Source organism: Mytilus galloprovincialis, chromosome 2 (assembly GCF_965363235.1).
Source record: "Mytilus galloprovincialis chromosome 2, xbMytGall1.hap1.1, whole genome shotgun sequence".
NCBI lineage: Eukaryota > Metazoa > Mollusca > Bivalvia > Mytilida > Mytilidae > Mytilus > Mytilus galloprovincialis.
Window position 1 is genome coordinate 88,198,924 of NC_134839.1, and position 17,674 is coordinate 88,216,597.

The window sequence follows — 17,674 nt, forward strand, 5'->3', positions numbered from 1 at the left end:
TGCTTCTATACAACATATATAGTTGACCTATTACTTATAGTTTAAGAAAAATAGACCAAAACACAAAAAATTAACACTGTGCAATGAACCGTGAAAATGAGGTCATGGTCAAAAGAAACCTGCGCTACTAACATAAAGATCATAAAATATTTCCATACACAAAATATAGTTGACCTATGGCATATAGTATTAGATAAATAGACCAAAACTCAAAAACTTAACTTTGACCATTGAACCATGAAAATGAGGTCAAGGTCACATGAAATCTGCCCGCTAGAAATGTACACCTTACAATCATTCCATACAACAAATATAGTAGACCTATTGCATATAGTATGAAAAAAACAGACCAAAACACAAAAATTTAACTATAACCACTGAACCATGAAAATAAGGTCAAGGTCACATGACATCTGCCCGCTAGACATGTACACCTTACAATCATTCCATACAACAAATACAGTAGACCTATTGCATATAGTATGAAAAAAACAGACCAAAACACAAAAATTTAACTATAACCACTGAACCATGAAAATGAGGTCAAGGTCAGATGACACCTGCCAGTTGGACATGTACACCTTACAGTCCTTCCATACACTGAATATACAAGCCCTATTGCTTATAGTATCTGAGATACGGACTTGACCACCAAAACTTAACCTTGTTCACTGTTCCATGAAATGAGGTCGAGGTCAAGTGAAAACTGTCTGACAGACATGAGGACCTTGCAAGGTACGCACATATCAAATATAGTTATCCTATTACTTATAATAAGAGAGAATTCAACATTACAAAAAATCTGAACTTTTTTTTCAAGTGGTCACTGAACCATGAAAATGAGGTCAAGGACATTGGACATGTGACTGACGGAAACTTCGTAACATGAGGCATCTATAGGTCTTCCACCTTCTAAAATATAAAGCTTTTAAGAAGTTAGCTAACACCGCCGCCGCCGCCGCCGCCGGATCACTATCCCTATGTCGAGCTTTCTGCAACAAAAGTTGCAGGCTCGACAAAAATGACTTACACATTAAAAAGTAAAAAGTAAAAGTGCAGAAATGAACCCCTTTAACCTAGCTCCTTTATTAAATGGTTTCATAATTAATAATCAGATACTGTAATATAAAGGGTCATTTACTTCAGTTCTTCTTTTTATATTGTCATCATCGCCTGATCATAATTCTCACTTTCCACCTCAAGACTAGTTCCTAAAGTTTTTGAAACAATATCAAGTAAATGTCAAAAATCAAACATGAAAGACCCTTTTTCGGACCTATTTCACCATGTTCACCGGTCATTCAAAATCCAAGTCATATAGAAAACGCTACTAAAATTCTATCAATATGGAATAATCTTAGTTATTATGTTGCTCATCCAAAAGATACAACACGAAAGGCCAGTTGATTTTAAATCCCCGTTCTAAGTGATCTTGCTACATGTATCTAATAATCATTCTGAAATACAAATCACAGAATATCAATCTATTTCTCATTTACCAATATGATTTGTTTCGTAAGAATTTTGAATAAAAAAAATCTAATATCGCTTGTCGCCTGTTCCATTTATTAATTTGTTTTCATCAGATAAACAAAATTTCGAAAGCTGACTTTTTGCTATCTGAAAAAATGGGTCATCTATTAAGTTTTCACCAACTTTCGACCATGTAAGTTCGGTAAAACATGCAAATTTGCATTTTTAAAGATGGAGTTGTCCCTCTTAGTACACAACTTTTGATTTGTTTTTTATTTCAAAATACAAATTATAACTAAAATTGTATTAAATGTTAAACTAAAAAAAAAAAAAAAATATCAGATGAAAATCGTTGTTTATTTTTGAAACATAAGCGTTATTTTTAAATAATACTTCAATGTAAAAATGGAAGTGGACATGATTAGTGTCGATAGATTGTATTGGTTTGTACAGATTAAATTTTGTCAATACGGATCAGATTTTATCATAAAGAGTTATACTGGAATAATATAACAATAAGGTTTATCAGTGTGTTTTTAATTGAATGAATAATTCACGCCGTTTTTTAGTATCAGGTTAAAGTAAAGAGTGTGAACACGGTTTGGTGAGGAGGACAACACGTTGAGGACATACACACCTTGATTTTTATTTCTCAATATTTGTTGAGTAGTAACAATCCTGTCCTCCGGACCATTTAGTGTTTTCTGTGTTTTCAGAGTAACAGATGAAGTCGGGTATACGTCACGGGGACAACAAAACCTGTTACTCCAAGAAAAACACCCAACAAAACTTAAAGATTGACGAGATAGATTAGACTGTAAATCTGCATGGTACATGATAAACTAGAGGCTCTAAAGAGCCTGTGTCGCTCACCTTGGTCCATGTGCATATTAGACAAAGGACACACATGAATTCATAATAATATTGTGTTTTGGTGATGGTGAAGAGTTTGTAGATCTTACTTTACTGAACATTCTTGCTGCTCACAATTATCTCTATCAATAATGAACTTGGCCCAACAGTTCCAAAGGTAAATATTTTGTAAAAATTTACAAAATTTACGAAAAATTGTTAAATATTGACTATAAAGGGAAATAACTCCTGACGATTTTGTTCATGTTGAATTATTTGTAGATCTTTTTTTGATGTACATTATTGCTGTTTGCAGTTCATCTCTATCTTTATCTCTATTCTTTGATAATATTGTAGATAATATCAAAAAACTGCAAAGAACTTTGATTTGATCTAAATGCTTTGGTTTCAGAGATATGATCCAAAAACTGCATTTTACCCCTATGTACTATTTTCAGCCATGTCAGCCATTTTGGTTAGAGGGCAGGTTCATAGGACACATTTCTTAAAACTAAATACCATAATAAGGATTGTAACTAAGTTTGGTTAAATTTGTCTCAGTTGTTTCTGAGGAGAAGATTTTTGTAAAAGATTATAGAATTTTTCGAAAAACTGTTAAAAATTTACTATAAAGGGCAATAACTCCTTAACGGGTCAACTGACATTTTTGGTAATGTGGACTTATTTGTAAATCTTACTTTGCTATACATTATTGCTGTTTACAGTTTATCTGTATCTATAATAAATTTGTAGATAATAACAAAAAACTGCAAAAATTTCTTAAAATTACAAATTCAGGGGTAGCAACCCAACAACGGATTGCCTGCTTTGCCTGAAAGTTTAAGGGCAGATAGATCTTGACCTAATAAACAATTTAACCCTGTTTGATTTGCTCTAAATGATCTAAATGCTTTGGTTTCAGGTGGGCAAGGTGAGCTTATAAGTAAAGAAAGAAGACAAAATCAGTGTTCATAAGTCTTAGATAAACGATAGAAACATTGCAAAAAAGAAAAAAAAGAAGACGAGCGACAATCGAGAAAGCTTTAAGATTGAACGACACGAACCCTCCAAAAAGAAACTGGGTAAGATCTCAGAAAGGCTCAAGTAACTCATTGATCTCCACACTGGCTAGTCTACTGGCATTCATAATTATTTCATTGAATTCTGTAAATCTTATTGCTGGTTTTGTTAAGAATAAAAGATGTAGATTTATACGCCAGTGAGACATCAACATACGACATACATTTTGTACATTTAAAAGCATAACGATATCTTGATGACAGAATTAAATCTTAAAAAGACTAAAAATACACAAAGCTTCAGTTTAAATAAATGTATTTTGTAAACGCCGAGTTCACTCTAACATATTTACAAAGTCATTATTATGTACAAAATATGACAAAGTATCAGATGATATAATTGATACATCATTGTTCCTTTACCAAGTGTCACCACAACTGTCATATAACACGGAGTCTTTGTTTTTAGCATCATGATAACCTGAAAAGATATAAAAAAAATAGGTTAAAAGAAAAGAAAGGGATGTACTAGTGTCATAGCTGAAAATATGAAACTCACAGAAGAAACTAATATCTCCATTTAATATTACAATAAGAATTGCATTTGGCATACCCGCGGTATAACGTACTGAAGTTACGCACGGAGTTCGGTTTAGCAAAGGTTACGGTACTCGACATCGTTTTTTTCTCTCTCTTATTTCAACCAACTTCTGTACAAAACGTCAATACGGCTGTAATATTTTTCACATGCGTCTGTCAACCTCGGAGTTGTATATCGCTTGTAGTCTATGGATACTGGTATTTATGGCAAATCTTTGAACTTTTGCAGACCAAAGGCGTTTACTTCCTTGTACCTGAGAGCACCATAGGGTTTGTTCTTTTTTGAAGTCAAAGCAGGAAATGGTGTTGTTGACTGATAAATGTCAGACTCATATTTGTTTTTGTAAAAGTAAAACGACGATTTACACTTTTTATCTATCATATGGAATCCGAGAACTAGGGAAAATATTGCATTTCGCTGATCAGATTTGAATGCGTGTTTCAGATGCAGAGCCAGTACTTTGACGGGGACATAATTAGCCAACGTTTAGACTGAGACTTGTAAAAGTCTACGGACTCATCATATATGTAGCTCCATAAAGGGGGCGGGGCTCATGTGCATCCACCCTTTAATCAACCTCTGTGTTTTATATACCTTAACATTGGTATGTAATTTGTATATGTTCATTACAAAAAAAAAAAACATTTACAACAAGGATACAATTATCATATATGTTTGCTAAAACTTTTGTTACAAATATAGGATTTTCACATTGAGGGATGATACCATTTTCTGACATTTTTAAAACTATTAAGATTCTATTAACACCAATATAAAAATCTTCAGACAATTTTATTGATTGTGTATCAAAGGATGTAGTAAGTACTTACGATAGTCATGCTTTATAAGACAACTTACCTTTATATCAGTTAGTTCCTATCTATCTTTCTTTTTTTCATTATTTGACCGATATCCTTTCCATCTAACAAAAATTTCAGACTATTTTTGACGTTTCTATTGAGCCGTTTGATTCGTTTTTCCTGTCCTCTAAGCTCATTAAACAGGTACGACATTGTCTGTGCAATCTCTGTCAGCATGGATCTCTCCCAGGACACAACATCCCAATTATCTGACATCATGTTCAATATCTTATCTAGTTTAGAATTGGTTACATCTTTGTCTTTTTCTGTTAGAGTATTGTTAACACCTATCACACGAATCTGTTTAATTCCCGGCTTGTCTTTTCCGACAACACCATTTGATCGTTTATACTGCAAAGTGTCGTTAGATTTTGGTACATTTAGATTTTTGCCACTTGAGTCCATTATTTCGGCATTCTGTTTGTATTCTCCGTTGAAAGGCACTTTTCTTTTTCCAGTTCTTGTCTCTTTTACACCAAGCAGGGTATCTAATATGTGTAAAGACTTAAATCTTGAAACACGCTCCTCTCCTTTTCCAACTTGATATTTCTTGTCAGCTTTGACGAATGGTTTACAATGACATGACACAATGTAAACAAATAAGACAACAAGAACCTTCATTTTGCAGAACAGTTATATCTTAAAGCTTATCTAGTATTGCATTGTTGTACGAATATGAACGATAGCTTTATCGGTACCAAGTGCACGTAATTAAACACTACGATAAACTTGAAATCCTGGGGCTAAATCGCAATACAGCAATGTTAACAGCATTACATTATTATTATAAATTATGAAGTATAACACTCCAAATGCAAAGTATCTTAAAAGGTTACTTATACTGGTGCTTGATTAATCCATAGTATATAAAACAAAAATAAGGAGATGTGGTAGTATTTTCAATGATATACCACTATCCGCCAAAGTTCAAATGAAATGAATGTAAGCATTCCAATTCATAAGAATAAACGAAAACATTTGAATATCAATCGTGTCTAACGATTCCAAGGTTGAACAATAATTTTTGGGAGAAAAAAAAGAATGCACCTGTCATGTAATTTACAATAATTTAAGGTGGAGTTGATTTTTTTGTATAAATTGTGTATATATAAATTGATGGTGATTAAATGCTAGGTGTTGAAATCGTCTATGATGCCAAGGCCAGTGCAATCACCTATCGTATGGTAAACGGTCAATTATATCTTCAATAATCATAAACACTTGAGAATTTATTTGGTTTTAAAAGATATTTACAACTATATTAGAAATATCTTTAACATAATAACGGGTTAAATCAACTTTTTTTTGTTTAAAAAAAGTACAGTTCTTTCTTCTCAAGTCGTCAATTATAAAGAATTAAAAGATGAAACAATTCTTCATGGCTTGTTTAAGAAGTTTATAACATATGGAGATTTAAATCGGTGTCTGGTGACGATGATGTACTTTTACAATACCCAATTTCCATGTCATTAAAACTTTTTCAGACATGCGCACTTTAATACCTCAATAAATAACGCCACATGCATATTGGTGGGATGGATGTGTGTGGAAGAGGGGTTGAATTTTCGTATATATATTTTTTTTCTAATATTGTGAACGTTTCAGGTGTGCCGGGGGTTGGAACCCCATTTTCAATTTTACGGAATCCACTCCTGCATCCTTTCAAGCTTCTTATACATTTAAAAAGACGTACATAATGACTTTGTTGAAGACGTTTATTCAAATATATACCCGGTTTTTGTTTGGTATGACTATACTTATTTACTTCTGAACTATGACAATAAAATACTTCCGTTTTCCATTACTGTATACCTTACAACAAAATTGTTTTCATTTACCTGTGTACATTATTTTATTTGGCGGCATATTGTCCAAGTTCATGGTTGTCTTTCTGATATCGTTTAGCATCTCACATTGTATCATAGACCAAATTTATTCGTTCAGTGTACGTTCACTTATGTTTATATGTCTTTTGATAATGTTAAGCCATTTCTATTGATATTTTATAGTGTGTCTTTCTATGTTGTGATGTTACACTATTGTTTCAGGGTGAGGGTTGGTACCTATTAAAACAATGAAACCCGCTGCATTTATATGCACCACCTGTCCTTGATGTTCAGTGCTTGTCGTTTGTTGATGTGGTTAATTAGTGTTTCGCGTTTTTTTTTTTATATAGATTAGACCGTTGATTTTTCTGTTCGAATGATTTTATACTAGTCATGTTTGGGCCCTTTATAGCTTGTTGCTCGGTGTGAGCCAAGTCTACATGTTGAAGACCGTACTTTGACTTATGTTGGTTTACTTTTACAAATTGTGACTTGGATGGAGATCGAGTTGTTTGATTTGGCACTAATACCACATCTTCTTATATCTATTACGTCAACGATATCAACGATATCAAACCGAAAAATCAAAATAAAACATGCAAAAGATATCTGGGGTTGAAGTCATAAAACTTTGCTAGGTTCCCGGAGCACAACATTCATGCTCGAAACATGAAATCCAGCATTTTGATTGGTTGATTTTGGAGTATGCGAACAAAAAACTGACTCGAAAGTTTTATGACCGCATGGCCAGGAAGTCAACATACGGTCTCCATCGATAGCGTGTGTATGATAAGTCTCATTGTGCACTTATTTAAAAATGAATTGTTATTGTATTGCTATTGGTTTGATAAAGCATATAAGTGAATTGGAAGAACCCTTTTTGCATTTAATAATTTTTTGGATTGAAAATATATATTCTTAGACTATTCAATTCTATAAAATTGCATTTAATTTGAAATGTATAGAGTTTTAAATTAACACGTTGTATCAGCAGTAAGTTAATCTTTTATTCAATTGCTTTATAGAATTGCAATCCTCAAATGAAAAGATAAAGATAAAGATCTTACATGCAGGTGCAAGTACAGACGATTATAGTTACGCATCATTTTATAACTTCAAAAATATAATTTGAAATTATATTTGATATCATTAGCTCTTATGAATACAGATGCGTAATCAATTCAAGGTAATGATCTTCAGTTGTTTTTTTATGTTACATAAATCACTTTAGGGTATTACGTACGGGTCTTCTATCATCTCGGATTGTTGAAAATCAGAAAAAAATTGTAACAATGGTAGATCTTCAATTAGATATTCAAATTTGAGACAGAAAGGCAATTCATTTGCAAGATTTTTTCAAGAAAACGAGTATAGGAATCCTTTTTTTTTCTGAAAACATATTATGATAACTATTCTCATATATATTTAATTTCTTAATTCTATCGCTTACTAATACCCATATCATATAGTAAGTTAAAACATGGATCTGGCATGACAAAATGTGAAACAATTCTGAACAGAAAATTAACGGCCTATTTTATGCTCAAAAACATAAAAAGAGAAAAACAAAAAGACAGACAGCAACCAAAGACAACGAAAACAACTGAATTACATGCTTCTGACTTAGGACATGTACAAGGATTAAACATGTTTTGGAGCGCACAACTTTCCCCTAACCGTGGATAAATGTCAATAGTCATATGTCGTCAAAACAGTGACAGATTTGTGACAGAATTGCATAATAAAACTTTGGAATTATGAAAAGAAATAACACTTATTACCTAATATATAATCTGATAAAATTTTACTTATCAAAACCACTCATGTGTCCAAATTCGATGAAATTAAAAAACGTAACGTGTCCCCACTTTATCACCTTCATTTGTCATTTCAGGGTCAAATAAACTAATGGTAATGAAGTCAATCAGGACCAGTCATGCCACAGTGCATGTTTTATAAAAAAAAAACTAATTATTTTAAATAAATATGTAATATCCTTGACAAACTAAAATCAATCATTTAAATACATTTCAAAAGCAGGCACGTAAGGTAAACATATACTTTGTACCTGAGAAATACCTGGTCGGAATTTCTTACCTTTTAATTGCTTTTGATTAATTGATCTTGGATTTTAATACGGAAACAATATCATATTGATTCTTCTTTACTAACTGAAGATTTATCTGGTTTTCAATGGAGTTAAACGTGTAAGCTTACAGTCTTATGACACTCAGGCGTTGTGTGTAGGGATGAATATCATACCAAATGTGTCCGTTCAAACATGTTGGTTTATATTAGTGGAGTATTGTTATCACTCAGAGTTTATGAGACTTGAGATTGATTTGTGAAATAAAAAAATTGAAAATTCTTAGGGTGGACCGGACAGTTATTATATACGTGGGAGAACTTGAAGAAGTCGTAAAATAACAACAGAGATATTTTACAATCTAATAAAACTTCAATTTTGTTTGTTTGGCTATTATGGAAATTGATTGATGTCTCGGGTATAAAAGTCGAATGACCGACAAAAATGCAGAGATTTACATTTCAGTTATCTATTGGAGGAAGTCGAATCATGACGACCAAAGACGTAGGAGACAATCCGAAGGGTCTTAAAAAGGCTGATCAGGCCACGAAAAGCGAGGTTATAAAACTGGACGAAGAGACCACTCCGAAGGCAGACACAAATACAGAAGGTTCAAAAAAGACTATTGAAGGAAAAAAACCTGCAAAAAATATGGAAGAAAAACAACCTGCAAAAAATATGGAACAAAAATCCGATGAAAAACCTAAAGGCATTACAAAAGAACCTAAAGGCATTACAAAAGAAGTAGAAGAACAATTAATGAAAAGTTATAAAAATGTGTCTGATGAATACAAAAAATTACTTATCAAATTTTTTAAAGCTGCCGATACAGAAAAAGTTGGATATTTAACGATTCAAAAGTTTGTTCCAGCTGTGAGAAAGTTGGGTTATTCTGGAACGGACAGACATTGTGCTGTAAGTATATAAAAATCTTTCTTTTCTTCCCTTACAAGTATCTGCTAGTAATGCCAAACTCTCCAAAAGATTGCAATCATCAAAAGAAAACATAAGCCATGCATGTAAATATATTATATTATCTCAATGTAACTTCAATGCACGATACTTAATACGTAGGCAGACCATAGATGAGGTTCTGGACTTGATACAGGCAGGGGGTTGAGGTTGTATTTGTAGATCTCATCTTATTAAATCTTGACCTTTTCGGGAATTTGAATTTTCACCCTTGCGATATACGTTTGTTACATTAGCGCCAATGCATTTATTTTGTGAATACTCAGTGTATCCTTCTGGTGTTTCTAGCAAAGAGAGAAACCAAGGTTTGTTTATAAAATACAACATGCTTTTGTACCAGTCCTTTATAAATTAGCTCGTCAATATCTTGTAAATATTCGTAATATGCTTTTGTCTCTATCGAAAATATCCCCCCACCCCGTTGAACCCATGCATATTTCCCACATAGTCAAATGTGGAACCTATCATACAGTAGTGATGCCTTTTCTAATTGGAGGTTTGGAGGTACAATAGTGACTTGACTTTTCATTTTGGTTGTTGATATATTTCTTTAAATTTACACCAAACACAGACCTAAACTCAAATTTTCGTGAGTTGAGATATTGCATTTTGTTGTTTTGGTGCATTCAAAATTTATATAGTCTACTTGTTTTGGAGGTGGTACATCGATATGTGTTTTATTATGTTCAACTGTTTGTGACACTTTTGTATCATAAATTCTCTTTATTTTCAAAACGACAAATGCGTTCATGGAATGCGGGGTTTAAACTTCTATGTAAGACTATGTTTTTGACTAATATATATTTATAACTTATTGTTCGCTTAATTCTATAATTACTCTTCAAAATATTAACCATTTACCTACGAAGCTTATAAAGAAACTACATTTCAATACAATTTGCCATTGTTTGGTAGTATTTTTCTATTCAGACACATTTGTTACATTAATGTTAAAGAAAACAAGTAACAAAAACATTATGCTGATACAATTCAAAACCGTATTACTATTGACATATATATATATATAAGCCATGTTTTACGAAATATCAATAATGCAAAGATGTTTCAACCATACAAGTGTGTAAAAATGTCAACATTTTACACCAAGGTCAAAATACTACTAATCAGAAGAGTAAATGTACAGTTGCATACCATTGACAACAAAGAAAAAGATTATTCAATTCAGAAGTTTTCTTTATCAGTGACAAATATTTTATGCATATTCCGGACGAGAACAAATCAACAACAAATCTTGTACGTGGGTTCTGCAAACGAGATCGATCGGGCGAAAATGAAGGTTGTGCATCTCGACATCCACTTATATATGAGGATACGTTGGATACAGACATATACGATCGACTGCTATGGGCGAATTAATGGTGTGCATATCGAATGCCATTAATCAAGGAGGGTACATACTAATGTATGTTTAATTATGGCTAGCGTTTTGCCTAATGCAACGGTTTATACTTACTGACCCATCAAAGAGTTACTCCAGTGGGTTATATAAGGCGCATATAGTGCTTCCTCGTTCAGAACGGACTCAGCTTCCGAAAATTTACACATCCATCACAGCCAACCCAACGTCCCATTTTAGCACGAGTTTTTCTGCCTGATGGAAGAAGTCCAGGGATGACCATATTAAAATAAAAATATTTGACTGGCGGTTAATAAAGGACCCACGACATCAATTTGAGATAAGACACATTAACATGTGTCATGTAATTGATTTTATTCTTTCATCTTGTTTCTAAGTTCTTATTATCGTAGTATCTATTATATTGAATATTTACAAGACTTTTAAATCATTACATTCTAGTGGTCGCCCGATTATTTAGAAAGTCCAATATCATTATTTAACAGTTTTTGAGTATCTGTGCGCATACTTATTTGTAAAACCACTTTGTTTACCTACGATAAACTTTTTGGCACCTTTTTTTTTGAGACACAATTTAGCATATAATATTTTGTGTTAACCGTAAACAGTTACTATTGGATATATCATAGCGGAATGTTTTATTTTTTTGTTATTGATGGAAGCTGTAGTGCTTCGTTTCTAGACATATCGTATGATTTTTTTCCCCAGACATCAATATTATGGGGTTTTATAGATTACACATTTCATATCGATACATTCACCTCACGGACGGCACTAATTTTTCGTTTGATTACAAGTACCAATGTTTACAAAGATGTACAACATTCCTTTATGCAAATTAAAATTTAACTTTGCTACAGTAGTTGTTAATAGTGTACATATCATGTTTTCTCTAATTTATAACTGTGATTATTACATGTAACTTCTGTATACCCTTGTATTGACGAACGTTTGTCAGAATAAAGATGTATATAGTAGTTTATAACGCAAACCAGTATAGGATGAATAAACGTCATTCCTACACGCCATAGTTTCAATATGTTTTTGCATTTGCATGAATAAATGAAAAAAAGAACTTTAATTGGCTTTTTCAATATAACATCCTCGTCAAACCGAAACGCCAATATGAAATTATTTTGGCTAACGGTCGATACCGTGTGTGATATTGAAAAGTCAAATCACACATTTAAAACAGTTGTTTTTCTGTTGAGAGTTGACGAAAACATATCTTGCATTTTTTTCTGTCGTTGAACTGCTACCCATTGACATGTATCTCATATTTTTCAAATTTATAATATATGCGTTTATGGTTGTTCGTAACTAAATTGCATGATAAAAATATTTTATTGTCAGTCATACTGAGGAAAGAACTTATTTGACCACACAAAAATTAAAACATAATTTTCAAAGTATAATTACTTTTTGCAATGTCAGCAAATTTATTAGCAGTATACTTAATCGTAAATTTGACATACATACAACAGTGTTGATTTTGTACTTGAATTATTTCTTGTTTATGACAGACTTTGAGTTTAAAATTTATTTTAAGTATTATTTAAAGGCGTATTTATATATATATATATGAAGTGTAACAGTCTCAACAGATATAACACTCACACATTTTAAAATAGCAATATTCACACGACTTTTAATACAGTTATTAGATTGAAAAGGGATATTGATTGAAATACACAAAAAATGTTCAGAATATTTAATTTTTATTGTTTCTATTATTTTTTTTATATTAATGCAGCTGACTTGTGTACAATTGAAGCAGGTTTTGATATGATATAATTGAAATTGACGTGGAAAAGTTCAGGATTTTTCTCTAGTAATATGACGTTTGATTGTTCCATTGGTATCTACCGCCTTTTCTGGTTGATTTCGTTATTATTTTCTAAGCTGCTATTTGATAATTTTTTGAATTAAGATCGATTTACATCTAACGGCATGAATATATTGCTTGGTGTATACTATTCATTTAAAATTAATCAGGTTTTGTCATGTTGTCCAAATCTGCACTACAATGAGAAAGGTTCCCCGAGGAAATAAACCACTAAATGATTTGCAGATTCTTTCTCAAACGATCAGTGGTAATTGAAATCGAAGTTACACACGGGAGTATATAGAATCCGTTATAGGTATACTCGGTGTTAATTGTCATTCAATTTGATACAATAAGCATTAACTTTAACTTTAAATACTATTGTAATAATAAGTATCGCGATCATCATAATTATGCTCGATTTGTATGAAAAGAAAGACAACTCTCATTTACTTGTGTCACTTGGGTTTATGATTTTTTCAGGGCTTTTATTCTATAGACCGAACATTTAATAAAAGATACATATAGCTCGCGAACGGCACTTATTATTAATTTGATTACAATTATGGCTGTTTATAAAGATTTATGTAAATTAAAATTAAACTGCGCTACAGTAGTTTAGAACGCAAACTAGGATGGATAAATAAACGTGAATCCTGCATGCCATATATATAGTTATGTTTTGGCATTCGCATGAATAAATGGGAAAAAAATAATTGGCTTTTTCAATATAAATCCTCGTCAACTAGCAATGCCATTATGCAATTATTTTGGCTTGTGGTTGTTACCGTGTGTGGCATTGATAAGCCAGATCACATATTTTAAACTGTTGTTTTTCTGTTAAGAGTTGATGAAGTTTGTGAAACCATGATTGATATCAATATTACGGATGGCTGACATAGAACGACTGTGGAACTTCTGTTAGGCGGGACAATTATACGTTGACAGAGTAGTTGTCTTTTCTTTTTAAAATTTCCGAAGTCGTTTTCATATCATCCTCAGTTTGGACCCTGGCTATTGGAATGGTTAGTGAAAATTAGTCTTTGGTTTTCTATGATGTGTTTTCATTATTTGCCATGGAGTTGTCACTCAGTTTGTCATCGACTTATGCGTTTGAATGTCTGTTTTGGTATCCCCCGCTCTCTTCTTCTTTTATCAGCATTGAAATGATCCATAACGAAATCAGCTCTTGAATTGTATTTTTCTTATATGAAATAAATTTTGTTATCTTTTTTCTTTTTTCTCATTTCAGCAAATGTTTGTTGATGTAAACACAAATTTTGACGCAAAAGTAACAATCTATGAATTTATGTCTGAAATGACCAAAAGAGACCCAAGAACAATAAGGCAAGTATCTTCTTGACTTTTAATATATATATTAAGATATGTTTTTAATAACCCTCTAAACGTTTACGCTGTTGCTTGACTATACAAAATTTTAACATGAATGAATTTCGAACAGATACACTATATAATGGAGCTCTTTTTTCGAAATATACCAGTCAAGTTTCTGATGTTGGCACAGTCGCTAGACATGTTACCTTAAGTAGCATATTGTTTTTACAATTCACCATTCATGTATACATGGCACATAAACCATCTTTTACTGAAAAACGTATGTCGTTTTTGAACTGTGATACTATTGAACTGTCTCATTTAAACATGTCCAAAATCTTATTCTATATATATTCCAATTTCTTTTTACAGTGATGCAGAACTTTTGGAAATGTTCCGGAAGTTTGACGCCAATAAAGATGGATACATAACAAAGGACGAGCTCGAAAAAACACTTGACGGAAGTAAGATTCGATGGACAGATTTTTTATTGAAAGACATTATAAAAAAGACAGATTTTGATGGTGATGGCAAAATATCATGGGATGAATTTAGAAAATCTTGTCAGTATAAACAGATCATAGTGTGAAAAGGACTGGATTTCAATTCATGTAAACTATTTAGACAAAAAAAAAATCAAAATGATACATTGTACAGAATCCAATATATATATATATATATATTATGCATACACAAAAGCAGCTCATGATCGTTTCTTAAATTATATACGTTTATATAATGTATTTTATATCAGGTAGATTTGAGGCAATTCCTTAATGGAAGTTTGCATCTTCCATGAGTGTTATCCATTTAAAAAAAAGCTTTTCCCTATATTTTTGCTGTCTCATAAGAACATGAATAAAAACATATTAATTTGTTTCAAATAAGAAGAACGTATGGCAAAAACATATGTCACTTATAGTAAGACATATGGTTATATGAGTAACACATAGTGTGAAAAGTAAAAATACTGAACTCGGAGGAAAATTCAAAACGGAAAGTCCCTATTCAAATGACAGAATCAAATGATAAAACACATCAAACGAATGGACAACATATTCCTGACTTGGTACAGGCATTTTCAAATGTAGAAAATGGTGATACAATACAAGACAAACTTCCGCACAGTCTATCACTTAACGAAATAAAAGACACAGGACCAGTTTCTAGAAAGAAAGAAAAAAAACCGAATCCTGCCACAAAAAAAAAAAAAACAAAAAAAAAAAATATCGATGGGAAAGCAAATAAAATAAAATGAAAATATCACATAAATTTGGTGGGTCCAAAGCAATTAATAAAACATAAAATGGGGCAGACGGGCTTGCAAATAGATCCCTTTGCTGTATACAATGATGACATTCTGTATAATATGACAATCTCTACGTCAAATTTTGTTAAGGAACCAGTAATAAGCAACACTAATCAGTTGAAAAAGGCTTAACTCATCAGAGATCACCAGAACAATACTTTTAAGTCATCAGCATGCTTGTTATATTGAAGGACGTAATTTAAACACCGAATATACCTATAACTGATTCTTATTTACTTCTACATAATTTACGTTACTTACGAGTAAATGCAATAATTGACCAAATGTTACTTAACGTAAAGTATGCACTTATCAATCAATCAATCAATCAATCAATCAATCAATCAATCAAGCATTGGACTATCTTCTCGTTTTTTCTTATGTAAAAAGTAAAACAACAAAAATACCGAACTCCGAGGAAAATTCACAATATACAATATGCTTTTATTTCAAAAACACTCCGTCACATTGACATGTGAAACAAGAGGTAAATTACAAAAAAAGGAAAGTTCTTAAGTAAACGGCAAAATCAAAAGCTCAAACGAACGGATAACAACTTTCATATTGCTGACTTGGTACAGGCTATTTCTAATGGATATATAATGGTAAATTAAAAAAACGTTTTATAGCTATCTAAACTTCTCATTTGTATGACAGTCGCATATAAATCCATTATATTGACAACGACATGTGAACAAAACAACAGATGTAATAGGTAAACATGCCTAAGATAGGGGTACAACAGTCAACATTTTTTTTATATTCAATATCTCAGTGGAAGCAGAATGTATTTTAGAATTGAAAGCTATTTTTTAATTATTTAGTTGTAAAAGCGTTGACCGCAGTACATTTTGTATGAAGGATCATGCATGGTGGAAGGGCCTCCGACTAAAAATGTACATATCTTAGGAAAATTCATCATAAATATCCGGATTGAAATTTTGTACGCCATACGTCCGTTTTGTCTAACTAAATACTCGTTATAGCGGGGAAGGGCGATGCGTCTCAGACTAAAAATGTGCGCACGTTAGCACATCATAAATACCAGGATTTAAATTCTGTACGCCAGACGCGTGTTTCATCTAAAATAACCACCCATTAGTGACGCTTGAATTTTTTTTTTTTTAAAGTTTAACGCTTAACAGCACTGTAAATTTTCGAAAAGAAACCCTGAACTCACACAATTACCTTTTACATACCTTATACATAAAATTACCAGTTCAATCAACCTTTCGTTTGCTTTTCTTCTATTCATTAATTTAAGCTCTCACGGATGGCACATGCAATTATTGATGTTGCATTTCAACTGTTTCGGTTCTTATACATGAATGGCTTTCAAATATTCAGCTTTGAGCGTTCCAGATGAAGGTTATACAGAAAAGCTCTCCGGACGCATACAATTTATAATGTTTTGTATCAATATTTTATACGAAAATATTATGTACCTCTGGAATGCCACGCCCAATCAATATTACAGAATCGTACAAAACTTTGACTGACAGTCGCGTTAATGTTTTCGTTTAAGGTGTGACTATGATATCTACTGATATAGTATTATTATTCTCCATTTACATGATATATGTCTTTAAATAATACTTAAAATAAATTTAAACTTAAAGTCTATCATAAACACGACAGAATTCAAGTAACAAATAAACACTGGCGTATTTTTATTGCTGACTGTTTTTATCTAAGTGTTGTGTTCATCAATTTGTTGACAATGAAAAATGTAAAACAGAAAATAAGGATTTTATTTTTTGATGAGGAAACAGGTTTTGTACAAGTTTGGGGTTGTCAATACATTCTTTAAATTGAGTGACTATAACATATAAATTTTGGAAATGCGAATGAACCACATGGGGTATTGGGTTATTAATTATAAGTTGATCTACTACACAAATTCTTTAGAAATATTAAATTAATATTAAGCAGCAATCTAGATTTTTATGCCCAACCTACTATTTATGCCCCACCTACGATAGAAGAGGGGCATTATGTTTTCTGGTCTGCGTGTCCGTTCGTCCGTCTGTCCTGCTCCATGCTAGAGTTTTGGTCAAGGTAGTTTTTGATGAATTTTAAGACCAATCAACTTGAAACTTAGTACACATGACCCCATGATATGATCTTTCTAATTCTAA

The 17,674-nt window shown here is 32.0% G+C and overlaps 1 protein-coding gene across 1 annotated transcript; it reads left to right on the forward strand.

Annotated features, from left to right (window-relative positions):
* The first annotated feature begins 8,798 nt into the window (after positions 1-8,798).
* LOC143064756 (uncharacterized) lies at positions 8,799-14,872 on the forward strand. Its single transcript, XM_076237828.1, has 3 exons — positions 8,799-9,632; positions 14,145-14,239; positions 14,600-14,872. The coding sequence occupies exons 1-3, from the start codon at positions 9,162-9,164 to the stop codon at positions 14,814-14,816; spliced, it is 783 nt and encodes a 260-aa protein (XP_076093943.1). The 5' UTR covers positions 8,799-9,161; the 3' UTR covers positions 14,817-14,872.
* Positions 14,873-17,674: the final 2,802 nt, after the last annotated feature.

Excerpts from the sequence above, each read along its gene's own strand:
- LOC143064756 (XM_076237828.1), top strand. The coding sequence starts at position 9,162 with ATGCAGAGATTTACATTTCAGTTATCTATTGGAGGAAGTCGAATCATG. Across the intron at positions 9,633-14,144 it reads GAACGGACAGACATTGTGCT|CAAATGTTTGTTGATGTAAA; the intron begins GTAAGTATATAA and ends TTCTCATTTCAG. Across the intron at positions 14,240-14,599 it reads AGAGACCCAAGAACAATAAG|TGATGCAGAACTTTTGGAAA; the intron begins GCAAGTATCTTC and ends TTCTTTTTACAG.